At 43.3% G+C, this 15,359-nt stretch overlaps 1 protein-coding gene across 1 annotated transcript in view; it reads right to left on the bottom strand.

Moving 5' to 3' along the window:
- LOC137372494 (phospholipid phosphatase-related protein type 4-like) overlaps positions 1-15,359 on the bottom strand; it is a 76,537-nt gene that overhangs the window by 20,468 nt on the left and 40,710 nt on the right. The window contains exons 3-4 of the mRNA XM_068036363.1: positions 14,493-14,622; positions 11,712-11,907 (exon numbers count right to left, since the gene is read on the bottom strand). Coding sequence (XP_067892464.1) covers positions 11,712-11,907; positions 14,493-14,622 — 326 coding nt within the window. The remainder of the gene's footprint in view (positions 1-11,711; positions 11,908-14,492; positions 14,623-15,359) is intronic.

The raw sequence follows: 15,359 nt of genomic DNA, 5'->3' as shown, positions 1-15,359 counted from the left end.
TTCTGGGTTGTAGCTTCACCAGGTTGACACCTCATTTTGAGGTATGCCTGGTGCTGCACCTGGCATGTCCTCCTGCACTCTTCATTGAACCAGGGTTGGTCTCCTGGCTTGATGATAATGGTAGAGTGGGGAAATGCCGGGCCATGAGGTTACAGATTGTGGTCGAATACAATTCGGCTGCTGCTGAAGGCCATAGCGCCATGGATGCCGAGTTTTGCGTTGCTAGGTCTGTTCGAAATCTATCCCATTTAGCACGGTGGTAGTGCCACACAACACGATGGAGGGTATCCTCAATGTGAAGACAGGACTTTGTCTCCACACGGTTTGTGCAGTAGTCACTCCTACCAATACTGTCATGGACAGGTGCATCTGTGGCAGGCAGACTGGTGAGGACGAGGTCAAGTATGCCTTTCCCTCTTGTTGGTTCCTCATCACCTGCTGCAGCTATGCCCTTTAGGCCTCATCCTGTAATGGTTCTACTGAGTCACTCTTGGTGCTGGACATTGAAGTCCCCCACCTAGAGTACTTTCTGCACCTTTGCCACCCTCAGTGCTTCCTCCGAGTGCTGTTCAACATGGAGGAGTACTGATTCATCAGCAGGAGCTTCCTTGCCCATGTTTGACTTGATGCTATGAGACTTCCTGGGGTCCAAAGTCAATGTTGAGGACTACCGCAACTCCCTCCCGACTATACACCACTGTGCCGCCACCTCTGGTAGGTCTGTCCTGCTGGTGGGCCTGGACATATCCATGGATGGTGATGGCACTGTCTAGGACATGGTCTATAAGGTATGAATGTGTGAGTATGACTATGTCAGGCTGCTGTTTGACTAGTCTGTGGGACAGCTCTCCCAAATTTGGCACAAGCCTCCAGATGTTATTAAGGAGGACCTTTCAGCAGGGCTCGGTTTGCCGTTGTCATTTTTGGTGCTTAGGTGGCACCAAGCTTCGATGCCAAGTGGTCCATCTGGTTTCATTCTTATTGACTTTGTAGTGGTATGATACAATTGAGTGGCTTGCTAGGCCATTTCAAAGTCAACCACATTGCTGTGGGTCTGGAGTCACAGGTAGACCAGATCAGGTAAGAGCAGCAGCCTAAAGGCCATTCGTGAACCAGATGGGTTTTTACGACAATCAACAAGAGTTTCATGGTCATCATTAGACTAGCTTCTAATTCCAGATTTGTATTAATTGAATTCAAATTCAAATTCCACCTTCTGCCATGGTGGGATTTGGACCCATGCCCCCAGAGCAATACCCTTGGACTCTGGGTTATTAGTCCAGTGACAATACCACAATGCCACCATCTCCCGAGTCAAAGGAGGGAGATTAGGTGGGCTGAATGAAAGGTTGGTGAAAGAGGTGGATTTTATTGTTCTGGTGAATGTTTTATGCTCATTAAGGTAAAGAACAGTCTACCTGCCAGCCTCCCATCATCCACTCTCCATAACTTCCAGCTTATCCAAAACTCTGCTGTTCATATTCTATCCCAAATCAAGTTCTGCTCACCCTTCATCATCATTCTTGCTAACCTACATTGGTTCTTTATCCCCCTATCTCTGTCACTCCCCTCCCCAAATTTGTTGTTCTTGTGACTCTGGTCTCTTGTGCATCTTCCCCTTTCAATCTCTACAATTGGTTACTGTGCTTTAACTGTCTAGACCCCTTTCTCTGGAATTCCCTCCCTAAACCTCTTTGCCTCTTTATCTCCTCTTTTAAGCCAATCCTTAAAATCCACCCCTTTCACCAGCCTTTCGTTTACCCCACCCACTGTCCTTTCTTTGGCTCAGTGACTATTTTCCTCATGCCTCTGTAATGTGCCTTGAGATTATTTTCCATATTAAAGATGCAATATAACTGCAAGTTGTTGTGAATGAGAAAGACTGTGAACAGAGATCTGCCTTTTTTTTTTAGGACCATCACTCCTTGGAAAGGAAGAATATTGGTTAAATCTAGTCAAAAGCTCCCTCTGGGCAGCAACAACAATGTCTTCGTGCTAATTACAGAAGACCATCTTCAATGTACCACTATGACATTTCCTAAATTAGTGTTCCTTCTCTCTTCCTCTTCACAATAAGATTGTCCAAGTTAGGACAAATGGGTCCATCAGGTACTGTGTTAAGGGAGTGGTGGTCACTGCTGGGACTGCACCTAGAAAAGGAGGATAGTGCCCTCCTAACCAGGTAAGTGGGGTCTGGGGGCACCAGGGCCAGTCAGGCAGGCCCCGGGAAATGGGGGAGGGTGGGGTTGGTGAGAGCAGGCAGTGCTGTTGCTGTGGGAGTGGCCATTTCTGCCTGGGGGACTCTCTGTGGAACAAAGAGTGCCAGAATAGGAGGGATCCCCACCCCACCAAGCCCACTTGGGAGGGAGCCAGGGTTTACCTGGCAGTTTCCCCATGTGCCGGAGGTCCCACCCGCCACTGGTCAAATGCAAGACATGGTAGAAGGAGGCCCTTAATTGGCCACTTAACTGGCTCAATTGACCTCGGGCAGGGGGGCCATCTGCCACCTTCCCTGCTACTGGCAAAATGGCATGGCACTGGAAGAGGATGGGCACACCAACTCCCCCACTCTCAACCCTTCCCTCACTATTTTACACCCCCCTCAGCCTCCCAGCCCATCCCCTGAGGGTTGGTAAAATTCAGCCGAGGTTTCTGGAAAAGCTGACACAGGGTTAGCTTCAGCAGAATTGTTGAACATGGAATGCTGCTGGAATTATCATTGAGGCTGCCAATTCAGGTGGAAGAGCAGCAAAGAAGGAAGCAAAAGACCTGCTGAGGCTGCAAGAAGACAAAAGGAGGAAAATGCACAACACATCTTCAATCTTCAAACTTGCAGAGGAACAGTGTTCAAGGTGGCTCCACTTTATCAGGGAGGTAGTGACTGACATGTGTCACCTATTGCAGAGAAATTTGAGCCCAGAACCAAGACATTCACTGTACTGCCTGGGGCAGTGAAGGTCACTGTAGCTTTAAACTTTTATGTCTCTGGCTCCTTTCAAACTGCAACGGCTGACATTAGTAATGTTTCACATTTATATTATATCAGTCAGTTTGCTGTGCTTATGGTGATTAGGCAGGTGACAGATGCACTGTTTGTGAGACACCAACAATTCATCATCTTCCCCACTGAGTCTGCTCAGCAGGAGGAAAGGTCACTAGGATTTTCTCACATCGCTGAACATGCGCAGGTGCAGCGCATACACCTCGCCCTGCATGCAACCCATCAGGAGCCAGTATGGTTTTACAACAGAAGGGCCTTCCATTCATTGAATGTTCAACTTGTTTGTGACCACAAGTCACGCAGATTTGTGCTCAGGTTCCCAGCAGTAGTCATGACGCTTTCGTGCTGCACCAGTCCTGTTCCACCCATACCATCGGGTGGCAAGCTGGCTGCTGGGTTCATGGCATCCTTGGCTGCCTTCCTTGCTACAGTTCTCCTTCCTGATTTGGGAACCTCAGTGATTAGCCCAGCAGAATTCCCAGCTACAACAATAGCATCTACCTGGCAATGTGGAAAATTGCCCAGGTATGTCCTGTCCACAAAAAGCAGGACAAATCCAATCCAGACAATTACCGCCCCATCAGCCTACTCTAGATCATCAGTAAAGTGATGGAAGATGTCGTCGACATGCTGTCAAGCGGTACTTACACACCAATAACCTGCTTACAGTTCGGGTTCCGAAGGGCCACTTGGCTCCAGACCTTATTACAGCCTTGGTCCAAACATGAACAAAAGAGCGAAATTCAGGTGGTGAGGTGAGAGTGACTGCACCTGACATCAAGGCAGCTTTTGACCAAGTATGGCAATAAGCACCCCTAGTCAAATTGAAGTTAATGGGAATCAGGGCAAAACCTCTCCACTGGTTGGAGTCATACCTAGTCTAAAGGAAGATGGTTTTGTTGTTGGAGGCTAAACATCTAAGCCCCAGGACATCACTGTAGGAGTTCCTCAGGGTAGTATTCTAGACCCCACCATCTTCAGTTGCTTCATCAATGACCTTCCCTCCAACATAAGGTCAGAAGTGGGGATGTTCACTGATGATTGCACAGTATTCAGTATCATTCACGACTTCTCAGATACTGAAGCAGTCCATGTTCATATGCAGCAAGACCTGGACAACATCCAGGCTTGGGCTGATAAGTGGCAAATAATATTCATGCCACACAAGTGCCAGGCAATGACCATCTCAAACAAGAGAGAATTTAATCATCTTGACTTGAGGTTCAATGGCATTACCATTGCTGAATCCCCCACTATCAACATCCTGGCAGTTACCATTGACCAGAAACTGAACTGGACCAGGCACAAAATGCTGTGGCTACAAGAGCAGGTCAGAGGCTGGGAATTCTGCAGTGAGTAACTCACCTCCTGACTCCCCAAAGCCTGTCCACCATCTACAAGGCACAAGTCAGGAGTGCGATGGAATACTCTGCACTTGCCTGGATAAGTGCAGCTCCAACGACACTCAAGAAGCTCAACACCATCCAGGACAAAAGCAGCCCGCTTGATTGTCACCCCATTCAGCACCTTAAACATTCACTCTCTCCACCACCAGTGCATAGTGGCAGCAGTATGTACTATCTACCAGATGCACTGCAGCAACTCACCATGGTTCCTTTGACAGCACCTTCCAAACCCATGACCGCTACCATCTTGAAGAAAAAGGGCAGCAGACACATGGCAACACCACCAACTCCAAGTTCCCCTCCAAGCCACACACCATCCTGACTTTGAACTATATCACCATTCCTTCACTGTCGCTGGGGTCCCTTCCTAATAGCCCTGTAGCCCTGTGGATCTACTTACATCAGATGGACTGCAGTGGTTCAAGAAGGCAGCTCACCACCACCTTCTCAAGGGCAATTAGGGATGGTCAACAAATGCTGGCCTGGCCAGCGATGCTCACACCCCATGAAATAATTTTAAAAATCAGCAATTGTGATTAAGAAAGTGGTCTGGACCTCTACAAATCCACCGTGCAAAAGTATCTCAGAAACAAACAGTTGTCAACATAGCCAAAGCTTGGCCTCAAAGCAATCTAGTGGCCTAAAATAACTAACCAGACTTGCCATAAGGATCCCAATAAATACTGCTCGTGAAAGCGACTTGCCATCTGTCCCTGTCATGATTTGCTGAGTGGGTTAAGGAAGTGGCATTTCAGGCGTGAATGGACACCAATTTCACGAAAGGGGCCTGATTCATGTGACGGACCCTTATTAACATATTTACATGATGCCTGCATGTGTTTCAAACAGCTGCCAGTGAAACTGATCAAGCACCTGATCCAATATGGTGTAGGATGCACTTCCAGTGCCATTCTGATTTGATACATCCCACTGCAAAATTCCACTTCTTGGCAGCTGTTTTGAAACCAGAAAATGTACAATATGCACACCAATTTCTTCCCCAACATTGTAGCGATTTTGCTGTACCCACACATAGGAAATTACAATTATGTGTATTTTTCTAATTTTACTTTATATACATAATTATGAACCTGTAAAATCATTCTTCCATGACAGAAAACATATACATTTTTTAAAAATTCTGAAGTACCTAAAGGAGAAATTGTTGGGAATTTATTATATTCAAGAATATTTAGCAACCACACCAATATAGGTTTCAAAAGATAGCTTATGTCATGTAAATTTATTGGAATTCTTTAACAATGTAATAACTAGTGCTTAATAAAGAAGTTTCCTTTCTGTAGTATCTTGAATGTCTTCAAGTCATCCCAAAGTGCTTTACAATCAATGAATTACTAGTAACTTGACTGATCTCATACTATGACCTTAAAAAGTAATGATCAATGTTAGCAGTTAGCAGGGATTGGTCCCAGGACAATTATTGTTCATATTCGCAGTAAGGGAAGAGATAGTACAGATATTGGATAGCATAAAAAAGGAGCTACTTAAAATGCTGGAAGTATTCAAAGTAGAGAAATCACCCATCCAGATAAAATGCATGCTAGGTTGCTAAAGGTAATAAGGGTGAAATTGCAGAGGATCTGGCTACAAACTTCCAATCCTCACTAGATATGGGAGCGGTACCAGAGGACTGAAGGATTGCAAAAGTTACACTGGTGTTCAAAAAGGAGGAGGATACATTACCAGGGGGCACAGATTTAAGGTGATTGGTAGAAGGATTAGAGGGGACATGAGGAAAAACGCTTTCACCCAGAGGATGGCGGGTGTCGGGAATTCACTACCCGGATCGGTGCTGGAGGCAGAAACTCTCAAATCATTTATAAAGTATCTGTACATGCACCTGAAGTGCTGTAGCCTGCAAGGCTACGGACCAGGTGCTGGAAGGTGGGATTAGATTGGGCGGCTGGTTTTTTCAGCCGGTGCAGACACGATGGGCTGAATGGCCTCCTTCGGTGTTGTAACTTTTCTATGGTTCTAAACCTGGCAACTACAAACTGTCAGGATTAAGGAAAATCCAAAGGCTTTTTATACGTATATAAAGAGCAAGAGGGTAACCAGGGAAAGGGTTGGCCCACTCAAGGACAGAGATGGGAATCTATGTGTGCAGCCAGAGGAAATGGGCGAGGTGCTAAATGAGTACTTGACATCAGTATTCACCGAAGAGAAGGACTTGGTGGATGATGAAACTAGGGTAGGGAGTGCAGATAGTCTCAGTCATCTCATTATCAAAAAGGAGGAGGTGTTGGGTGTCTTGCAAAGCATTAAGGTAGATAAGTCCCCAGGGCCTGATGGGATCTACCCTAGAATACTGAGGGAGGCAAGGGAAGAAATTGCTGGGGCCTTGACAGAAATGTTTGCATCCTCATTGGCTACAGGTGAGGTCCCAGAGGACTGGAGAATAGCCAATGTTGTTCCTTTGTTTAAGAAGGGTAGCAAGGATAATCCAGGAAATTATAGGCTGGCGAGCCTTACGTCAGTGGTAGGGAAACTATTAGAGAGGATTATTCGGGACGGGATTTACTCCCATTTGGAAACAAACAAACTTATTAGCGAGAGACAGCATGGTTTTGTGAAGGGCTTTTGTGTCTTACTAATTTGATTGAGTTTTTTGAGGAAGTGACGAAGATGATTGATGAAGGAAGGGCAGTGGATGTTATCTATATGGACTTTAGTAAAGCCTTTGACAAGGTCCCGCATGGCAGACTGGTACAAAAGATGAAGTCATACGGGATCAGAGGTGAGCTGGCAAGATGGATACAGAACTGGCTCGGTCATAGAAGACAGAGGGTATCAGTGGATGGGTGTTTTTCTGAATGTAGGGATGTGACTAGTGGTGTTCCGCAGGGATCATTGCTGGGACCTTTGCTTTTTGTAGTATACATAAATGATTTGGAGGAAAATGTAGCTGGTCTGATTAGTAAGTTTGAGGACGACACAAAGGTTGGTGGAGTTGCTGATAATGATGAGGATTGTCAGAGGATACAGCAGGATATAGATCGGTTGGAGATTTGGGCGGAGAAATGCCAGATGGAGTTTAATCCATACAAATGTGAAGTAATGCATTTTGGAAGGTCTAATACAGGTGGGAGGTATACAGTGAATGGCAGAACCCTTAGGAGTATTGACAGGCAGAGAGATCTGGGCGTACAAGTCCACAGGACACTGAAAGTGGCAACGCAGGTGGATAAGGTAGTCAAGAAGGCATACGGCATGCTTGCCTTCAATCGGTCAGGACATAGAGTATAAAAATTGGCAAATCATGTTGCAGCTGTACAGAACCTTAGTTAGGCCACACTTAGAATATTGCGTGCAATTCAGGTAGCCACACTACCAGAAGGACATGGAAGCTTTGGAGAGGGTACAGAGGAGGTTTACCAGGATGTTGCCTGGTCTGCAGGGCATTAGCTATGAGGAGAAGTTGGAAAAACCCGGATTGTTTTCACTGGAACGACGGAGGTGGAGGGGCGACATGATAGAGGTTTACAAAGTGATGAGCGGCATGGACAGAGTGGATAGTCAGAAGCTTTTTCCTAGGGTGGAAGAGTCAGTTACTAGGGGACATAGGTTTCAGGTGTGAGGGGCAAAGTTTAGAGGAGATGTGCGAGGCAAGTTTTTTTTACACAGAGGGTGGTGAGTGTCTGGAACTTGCTGCCAGGGGAGGTGGTGGAAGCAGATACGATAGCGATGTTTAAGAGACATCTTGACAAATATATGAATAGGAAGGGAATAGAGGGATATGGGCCCCGGAAGTGCAGAAGGTGTTAGTTTAGGCAGGCATCAAGATCGGCGCAGGCTTGGAGGGCCGAATGGCCTGTTCCTGTGCTGTACTGTTCTTTGTTCTTTTGTTCTTTGTACATCGGTGGTTAGGACACTTTAGAGACAAAATTAATTAGCAATAGGAGAAGTATGGGTTAACAAATGGACACCAACATGCAATTGTCAAAGGCAAATCATGTTTGGCTAATTTGGTCGAGTTCTTTGACGAATTAAGCTGAGATTTGATGAGTGCACTTCACGTGTATATGGACTTTCAAAAGGCATTTGATATAATACCACAATAATAGACTTTAGCAAAATTGAAGTCCACGGGATTAAGGGGACAGTGGCAGTGCGCATCCAAAATTGACTAAACAGAGAGTAGTGGTGAGTGGTTGTTTTCAGACTGGATGGAGAGTGGTGTCCCTCAAGTATTGGTATTGATATTCACTGCTCTAGAATGCACTGCCTGAAAGAGTGGCAACAGAATTAAAAGCAACTTTCAAAATAGTATTGGATAAACACGTCAAGGGGAAACATTTGCAGGGCTGTGGGACTAAGTGGCTAGCTCTTCCAAAGAGCTGGCAAAGCCACAGTGGGGTATGTGACCTTTTTCTCTGTTGTATCATTCAATGGTTCTATGATTCTATACATATTTCAATATGATGTCGGTATTATAAAAAGAGTAACTTAGTTTTCTTTCCATGCATAATGCAGAAAAGCCAGATGTTCGGAAGAGTGAAATAAAGTTCAAAGCTCTCTCGAGGCGTAGAAACTTAGCTTATAAGTGACATTCCAAGTGGGAAGTGTTAAATAGCACACAAAGGTAGTGACTACAGGGGAAATAGAATGGAGGTGTATAAGCAAATCCATCAAATAGAAAATGCTGGAAATACTCAGCAGCTTAGCCAGTATCTGCTGAGAGAATGGACAAATTAATCTTTTGGGGGGGTGGGGGTGGGGGTGGACCCCTTCACCTGCACTGTATTTGTTTCAAAGAGACAAAGATGCTTAGAAAGGGAAGGAGACAGTACGAGATGGCTACATAAAGGTAAAGCAGTGGTGAAAATTTGAAGCAACATTGATTAAATTCTCTAGGTCAAGGTGAGAGCAGGAAACAACATTGACACAGTCAACTCTATGATGAAGGGTAGTTGGGCAACCCACATTTATTCTATTCATTGCCAGTGGTATTTAACATTACAGTGTAAATAGGTCTGACTAGTCTGACAAACAGTGTCCACTCAGTATAAGCAGATATCACCAGAGCAAAATTCTGCCAATAGTTTCCACTCCATGGTGGAAATATATTTCTTCCTGGTGTCCTTACCATGGGACATGAGAGGGAAAGATGAATGTCAGCATATATACAGATCCACCTAGCAGTGCCAGTGATACAGATTGGACAAGGGATACTAGCATTGAGCAGTGGATTGGCCTTTATCAACAAGCAGACCAAACAGATCAGCGCAAACTGCCCATTGTGATTTGTAGCAAAACAGAAGCATTGCCCTGTAGGAGGAAGAATTTAAGGGAGCCTCAGTTCCAAAAACCCATTGAGCAGAGACACACAGAAACAAAACCTGATCACTACAGACAGTAAATCCCTCTGGTAATGCAGTTATAATTTAATCCCCATCATGATTTGCAGGAGCAATAACATTTATATTTGATTACTGACTAAGAAGGTTGGCTGCATTCTAACAATGACAGAGTTTCACATTTAAGTTTTATAAATGAAAGAATGTTGCTGCAATAAAATTATAATTTACTTCAAGTAGTTGTGGTGTGTGTAATTGTGCACATTACTCAACTCCAGGCTTCAAATTTAATCACAACAGACGAGCAGGATGTTTGTGTTTATTTTCAATTTTGATAAATAGTATTTGAACTACAAGTATAATATTTGCAGCAAGGTTTTAACCAATGTCAGGGATAACCACACTGTCAGTCTTCCTTTGATTTTGATTAAATGTTGCAAATGTTAGAAAGAAATTCGCTCATGACTTTTAGAGAAACTGGTATAATTTTAGTGCCTATTTGAAGGCAAAATTCAAACCCTTTTCAAATCAATTACAGTGATAGCTTTTTTAGCTGCAATGACAAAAAATGTTCATAGTTTTTCTATAGAAGCTGCCCTCAGACTATCAAATATTTTGGGCTGAATTTTGTGGAGGAGGTGGGGCTCCTGGCGCCAGACCAAAAAGGCGGGGGAAACGTCTGAGCAATCCTCCATTGTTTTTCAGCCCAAGTGTCCCGTGCAGGTATCTCCATCCCTTTAAAGATGGAGATCCTGCCTCCAAGAGCTGCCAGCCAATCACAAGGCTGGCAACTCAGCAGTATCGGCAGCACCACTGCTGGCAGTGGCAACTGCCAATCCTGCAGAGGCCTTGGACACAGGCCCAGCCCTGGAACCCCGGACCTCAGGTAAGTGAGACAGGGTTGCCGAGGCCGTCAAGTCCAGGAGGAGTGGGAGGGGGGGGGGGGGTGGTGGGGCCATGGAGGTGAAGGTTTTGCCTTCTGGGTCCTCCGTGGGCCACAGATCGCCAAGGAGGAGGGAACCACCCCAAACCCACAGGGTGGGTGCCTCATTTTACAAGGCACCCACCCTCATGTGGTGGAGGCACCCCGCCCCCAACAGTCGCTGGTTAGATCCCCGCAGCAGCGGGAAGAGGTCCTCAAGTGCCCATTAATAGGCCAATTAAAAGCCTCAATTGGCCTCTGGTCAGGAAGGCCGTCGTCGGCCTATCCCGCCCCTGGAAAAATTGCTTGGCAATGGGACGGCGAAGGGTCCTCTGCACCCTCGCCACCCCTCGCGATTCTACAGGTCCTCCACACCTCCAATCCTGCTTCAGAGGAGCCCCTAAAATTCAGCCCCTTATGTCCTGTAAGTTACTTGGGATACATCTTAATAAATCCAGACATAGTCCTTTCTACTGCTGCAGCCTAATATTATGGCCAGAACAATGGTTTCCAGCAAGTTATGCCAAACACATAATTATAATTTGGGGACCGAACCTGAAAATTAAATTGATTTGTTCTCGTGGAATGGGATGGGGAGATGAATAAAAAAAAGTCAGGATTATTGGGGTTTACAATTTTACTGAAAGCTTACCCATCCTACGTGTGGTTCAGGTTTCAATGCAGTCCAGAGTGAAGTGAGGCTCCTGTCTAGTTTCTGCTGGTCATGTATGCCCACAGTACAGAATAGATCCTGATTTGAATTTAACTATTCAAGTTACAACTGTTGAAAGTGAAGACAGGCGAGCTTCTCACATTACATGAGAAAACACTCTTCCGAGTTGAGGATTGATGTCAGTTTTGAAGATTATTGAGAGCCCAGTAATCAATTTATCTGAAAGTGCTTGAAGCCTTTACTAAGTACAAGGTGAAAAATGTCTTGTTCTTCTGCACCATAATCTAAAATGCTGTGATAAAGTTATGCATTAATCCAACAGATTTGCAAATTGAGCATAGAATAAATAAGCGGCTCTTTGTTATACATAAAGTGAAACGTAAAGTCTAACCTGCCAGCGTTAATGAGAGCAGGATCAGATCCTGTGCAGATATCCTCCACAACATATGGATTTTCTTCACAGGAGGTATTTAACGATGTATAATTGGGCTTACACACTGTAAGAAAATATGGGGCATGGTACCCAGTTGACAGCTGAATAATGTCAGTGATGAGAGCGGTGGCACAAAGGCCAAACACATGAACTCCTAAAACACTCAAGAGAAATCAAAAATAATTAGCATGACAATTTTTATCTCCAGCTGCTAGTTCAGAATCATATGGTACAAGACTGTTCATCCCAAATAGTGGTGAATTAATGCCAAAAATATCAAAGCTGCTAGAAAATACACCTACCATTAAGGAGTATAATTAGCTCAATCAGTATACCAGAGAGAATTTGAGAGTTTTGGACCTGATGATGAACTGTGTTAAGTACAACATACAGTTTCCATCAATATATTTTCACAGAATAATTTATTGTGTTAACACTTCCAGTAAATAGATTAATAAAAAGTTGTCTCTATGATTCTTATTAAAAGTAATAATTGTAATTGCAGTACTACATACAAACTCAACTGAAGAACTGAAATTGTATTGCACACACAATAAACAAAGGTTTTGCTTTTATTTACATCTTAACCTATACATGTTATACTGGCAAGCAGATAATTTTCCCTTCTGGCACCGGTTCAAATAAAGTCTAGGGGGCAGAAATTCATTTCAGGCAGTGGTGCATATAGGGGATATTGGATCAGGCACCCATTCTGCCCAACGCTTGATAATCAATTCTAATGAGCGCAATGGAACGCAATATCAGGCGTGCATGTAATGGTTAGATGATCTGATACTGCCCACTTTACACCACCACCCGAGACGAATGTCTACCCTGAAGGGACAGAAGCATGAGGCTGTAAGCTAAGCAGTTCTATGCAATGTAATGTATTCCTAGTGACTATTTACACACAAAAAGTGGAAGCGAACTTAATTTCCATAACATGATAATTATATGATAAATACCTTTGTTATAAAAAGAAATTGCAAGAAGTAAAATTAAATTGGATTTGTGATACTTATAATGTTCTAATAAACCTGAATGAACAAAGTCACTTGTCAGCTTTAGAACATTAATTAATCTTTAGTGTAGTAATAACCGTACACATTCATCTTACAATTTCTATGCACTGTTCTATTTGAAATGTTGTAAGGCTCCTAAGAGGCTCAGATGGTGTTTATAATCATGCACACTGAACTGGAAGAAATCTCCAAAAAATGACTTGTGGTATTTAAGTAAGCAATCTGTAAATATTGTGATGCCTGTAAATCATGGCGATGTCACACCTGGACCATGTATCAGGACATATTATTTTGCTTTAGTATTAAAAATGTAAATTTAAACAACAGATCTAGAATCAAATAACAAAATTGAAATACTGCTGTTACATTCATTAGAATTTCTCAATATAAGTACTTATAATATCCACATAGGGCCCCAAAATCTAGAATTGATTTTAAAAGGAAATGCTTCCAAATCCCAACTGCTATTTCACAATAGAATTAAATATTTTCCTTAATTCCATAAGTATCAAATCGTGATGCACTTGATGCTGAAACCTCATGCTAAATCCTCACATAGTGTTTCTAAGATGGTCATCAAACACTATGGCAAGGAGCTGATGGTAAAACACAGATACCTATATATTTATAATATTCCTAATAAAATGTCATAAATAGTCATTTTAAAATTGAGTTCATTTGTGTTTGTTGTTGTAATCATAATTTATCATTTCGAGTTTTCACTTGCTGGCTGGTAGCAGATTTTCTGCTGTTATCATTGACAACACCTGGGTCTTCTGGGGATACCCAACTCATTTAAATGTATATTTGACCTCCCAAGAGGCTTATAACTTGTGACAGTTTTCACACCGTCCATTGGAATTCAATGGTAAGAAGGATAACTTGCAATGCTGTTCTTTTGCAAGATTAAATGCCTTTGGTTCCAGAACCAGTGTGTTAATATAAGAAAGGATGGATCAGGAAAAGATGTCATAGACCCCAAAGTTATTTTTGGTCCATAATTTGTGGAGTGTGGGTCTTGCACAATCCAGCCAGTATCAGCAGAGAGCTGGGAAGAAGAAGACCTGCAAGGTGAGTTCCTCTTTATTTTAGTGGGGCTGGGAAGAGCAGGGGTGCACTTACCAGTCCACAAACCCAACCCCCTCCAGCCCTCAGTCAATTAGGCCACCTACCCCAGGACCCCACATTCCACAAGCCAGTGGGTTACCCCAAGGCACTTAAATTCTGGCACAGCTCTCTGTCCTGGTGTAAATGAGGCCTGGTCCTCAGAATGGATCAGGTCTCCTAGGCAGCTAGCAGGCCCATTCCTCCAGCCAGCCACCGAAAACTGCTCTGGGGGAAAATCAAACCCATATTTGCTATTGTCTTTGAAAAGTTAATGTGAATCAAATCATATTTAAATGTCTTTTCATTGAAGCCTACACTCATAGCAGTCATTTCTCAATTACAACAAATTATGTATTTATGTGTTGATTTGAAAACATAGCGCATCTAATTGTCAGCCTAACCCAAACATATACTGCTCGAAAAGTTAAGATTTTGTGCTCCTTTTCAGAATTACATCAATCGATAATCACATCAAAGTCTAACAGCATTTTCATTTCAGCAAAAATGTGAATAAAAATTCAGAAGTAACTATGTCAGATCTTCTGAATATCTAACTTTTTCTATTCAATGATATATGAACTTAAGTGTCATAACCAGTATTTGAACCCACCAACAAATCTGACAGCTCGTCTGAGGAATGAGTTGAAGTTACAGCCACCAGCATTGATGTTGGCCTCAGATCCTACTCCATTTCTTCTTTTAGTCAGACAACAGTAAAGAATGCCTTCACCCATCATAATCTGCAATGACAAGAAGGATGGTTATGCCTATTAGTCATGTCACGGGGTAGCATATTGGAACTGAAAATGCTTTGTGGCGTCTTTAGAAACATTCTTCATAAGTTTTCAAAGCAATGTTTTGTCACCTTATATGTGAAAAGAAATTTGCTCAAAAATATTTCCTCCTCTCCTCTCCTGAAGGATTTGACTCCTTTCTGGGTATGGTTACACAGATACTAGGTGCTCTCCAAAACTTCACCAAATAACCATTCATCACGTATGAGTCTTGACCGTCAGTGTTGGCAGACTATTCAACCCAGGGAGACTTGATGTTCACATGCAATCAGAGGCCACTGCAGAGTGGTTAAGGTGAGGTTCCTGTCTGATTTTTCCCTCCTTAACCCGTAAGGTGTCCTCCCAGGATCTTCTTTACCTGTATAACTCAGCTACTCACTGGATAAACTCACTAGTCCATTAGGAAACTGTATCATTCAAAAGTTAATTGTTCATTAATTTTTCAGTTTTTCACATTCAAACATACTTTCTGTTCTCTTACAAGGATGGATTTTTTTGTACTATATGTAACAGTAAATAAATAAAATTTATGAAAAGGACCAGATCTTACTCTCAGTGACAAAGGAACGGCACTCGCCATTCACCTCGCGAAAAGTTGCCCACAAACTTTTCACAGGCTTGTCAATGGAGAGTTCCTTTAATCTACATCATTACCAGCATGGCACCATCTACAGGGTATCTGT

This window comes from Heterodontus francisci, chromosome 8, assembly GCF_036365525.1.
Source record: "Heterodontus francisci isolate sHetFra1 chromosome 8, sHetFra1.hap1, whole genome shotgun sequence".
Lineage (NCBI taxonomy): Eukaryota > Metazoa > Chordata > Chondrichthyes > Heterodontiformes > Heterodontidae > Heterodontus > Heterodontus francisci.
The sequence above is the reverse complement of the archived record's forward strand: the minus strand, read 5'-3'. Positions and strand labels throughout refer to the sequence as shown.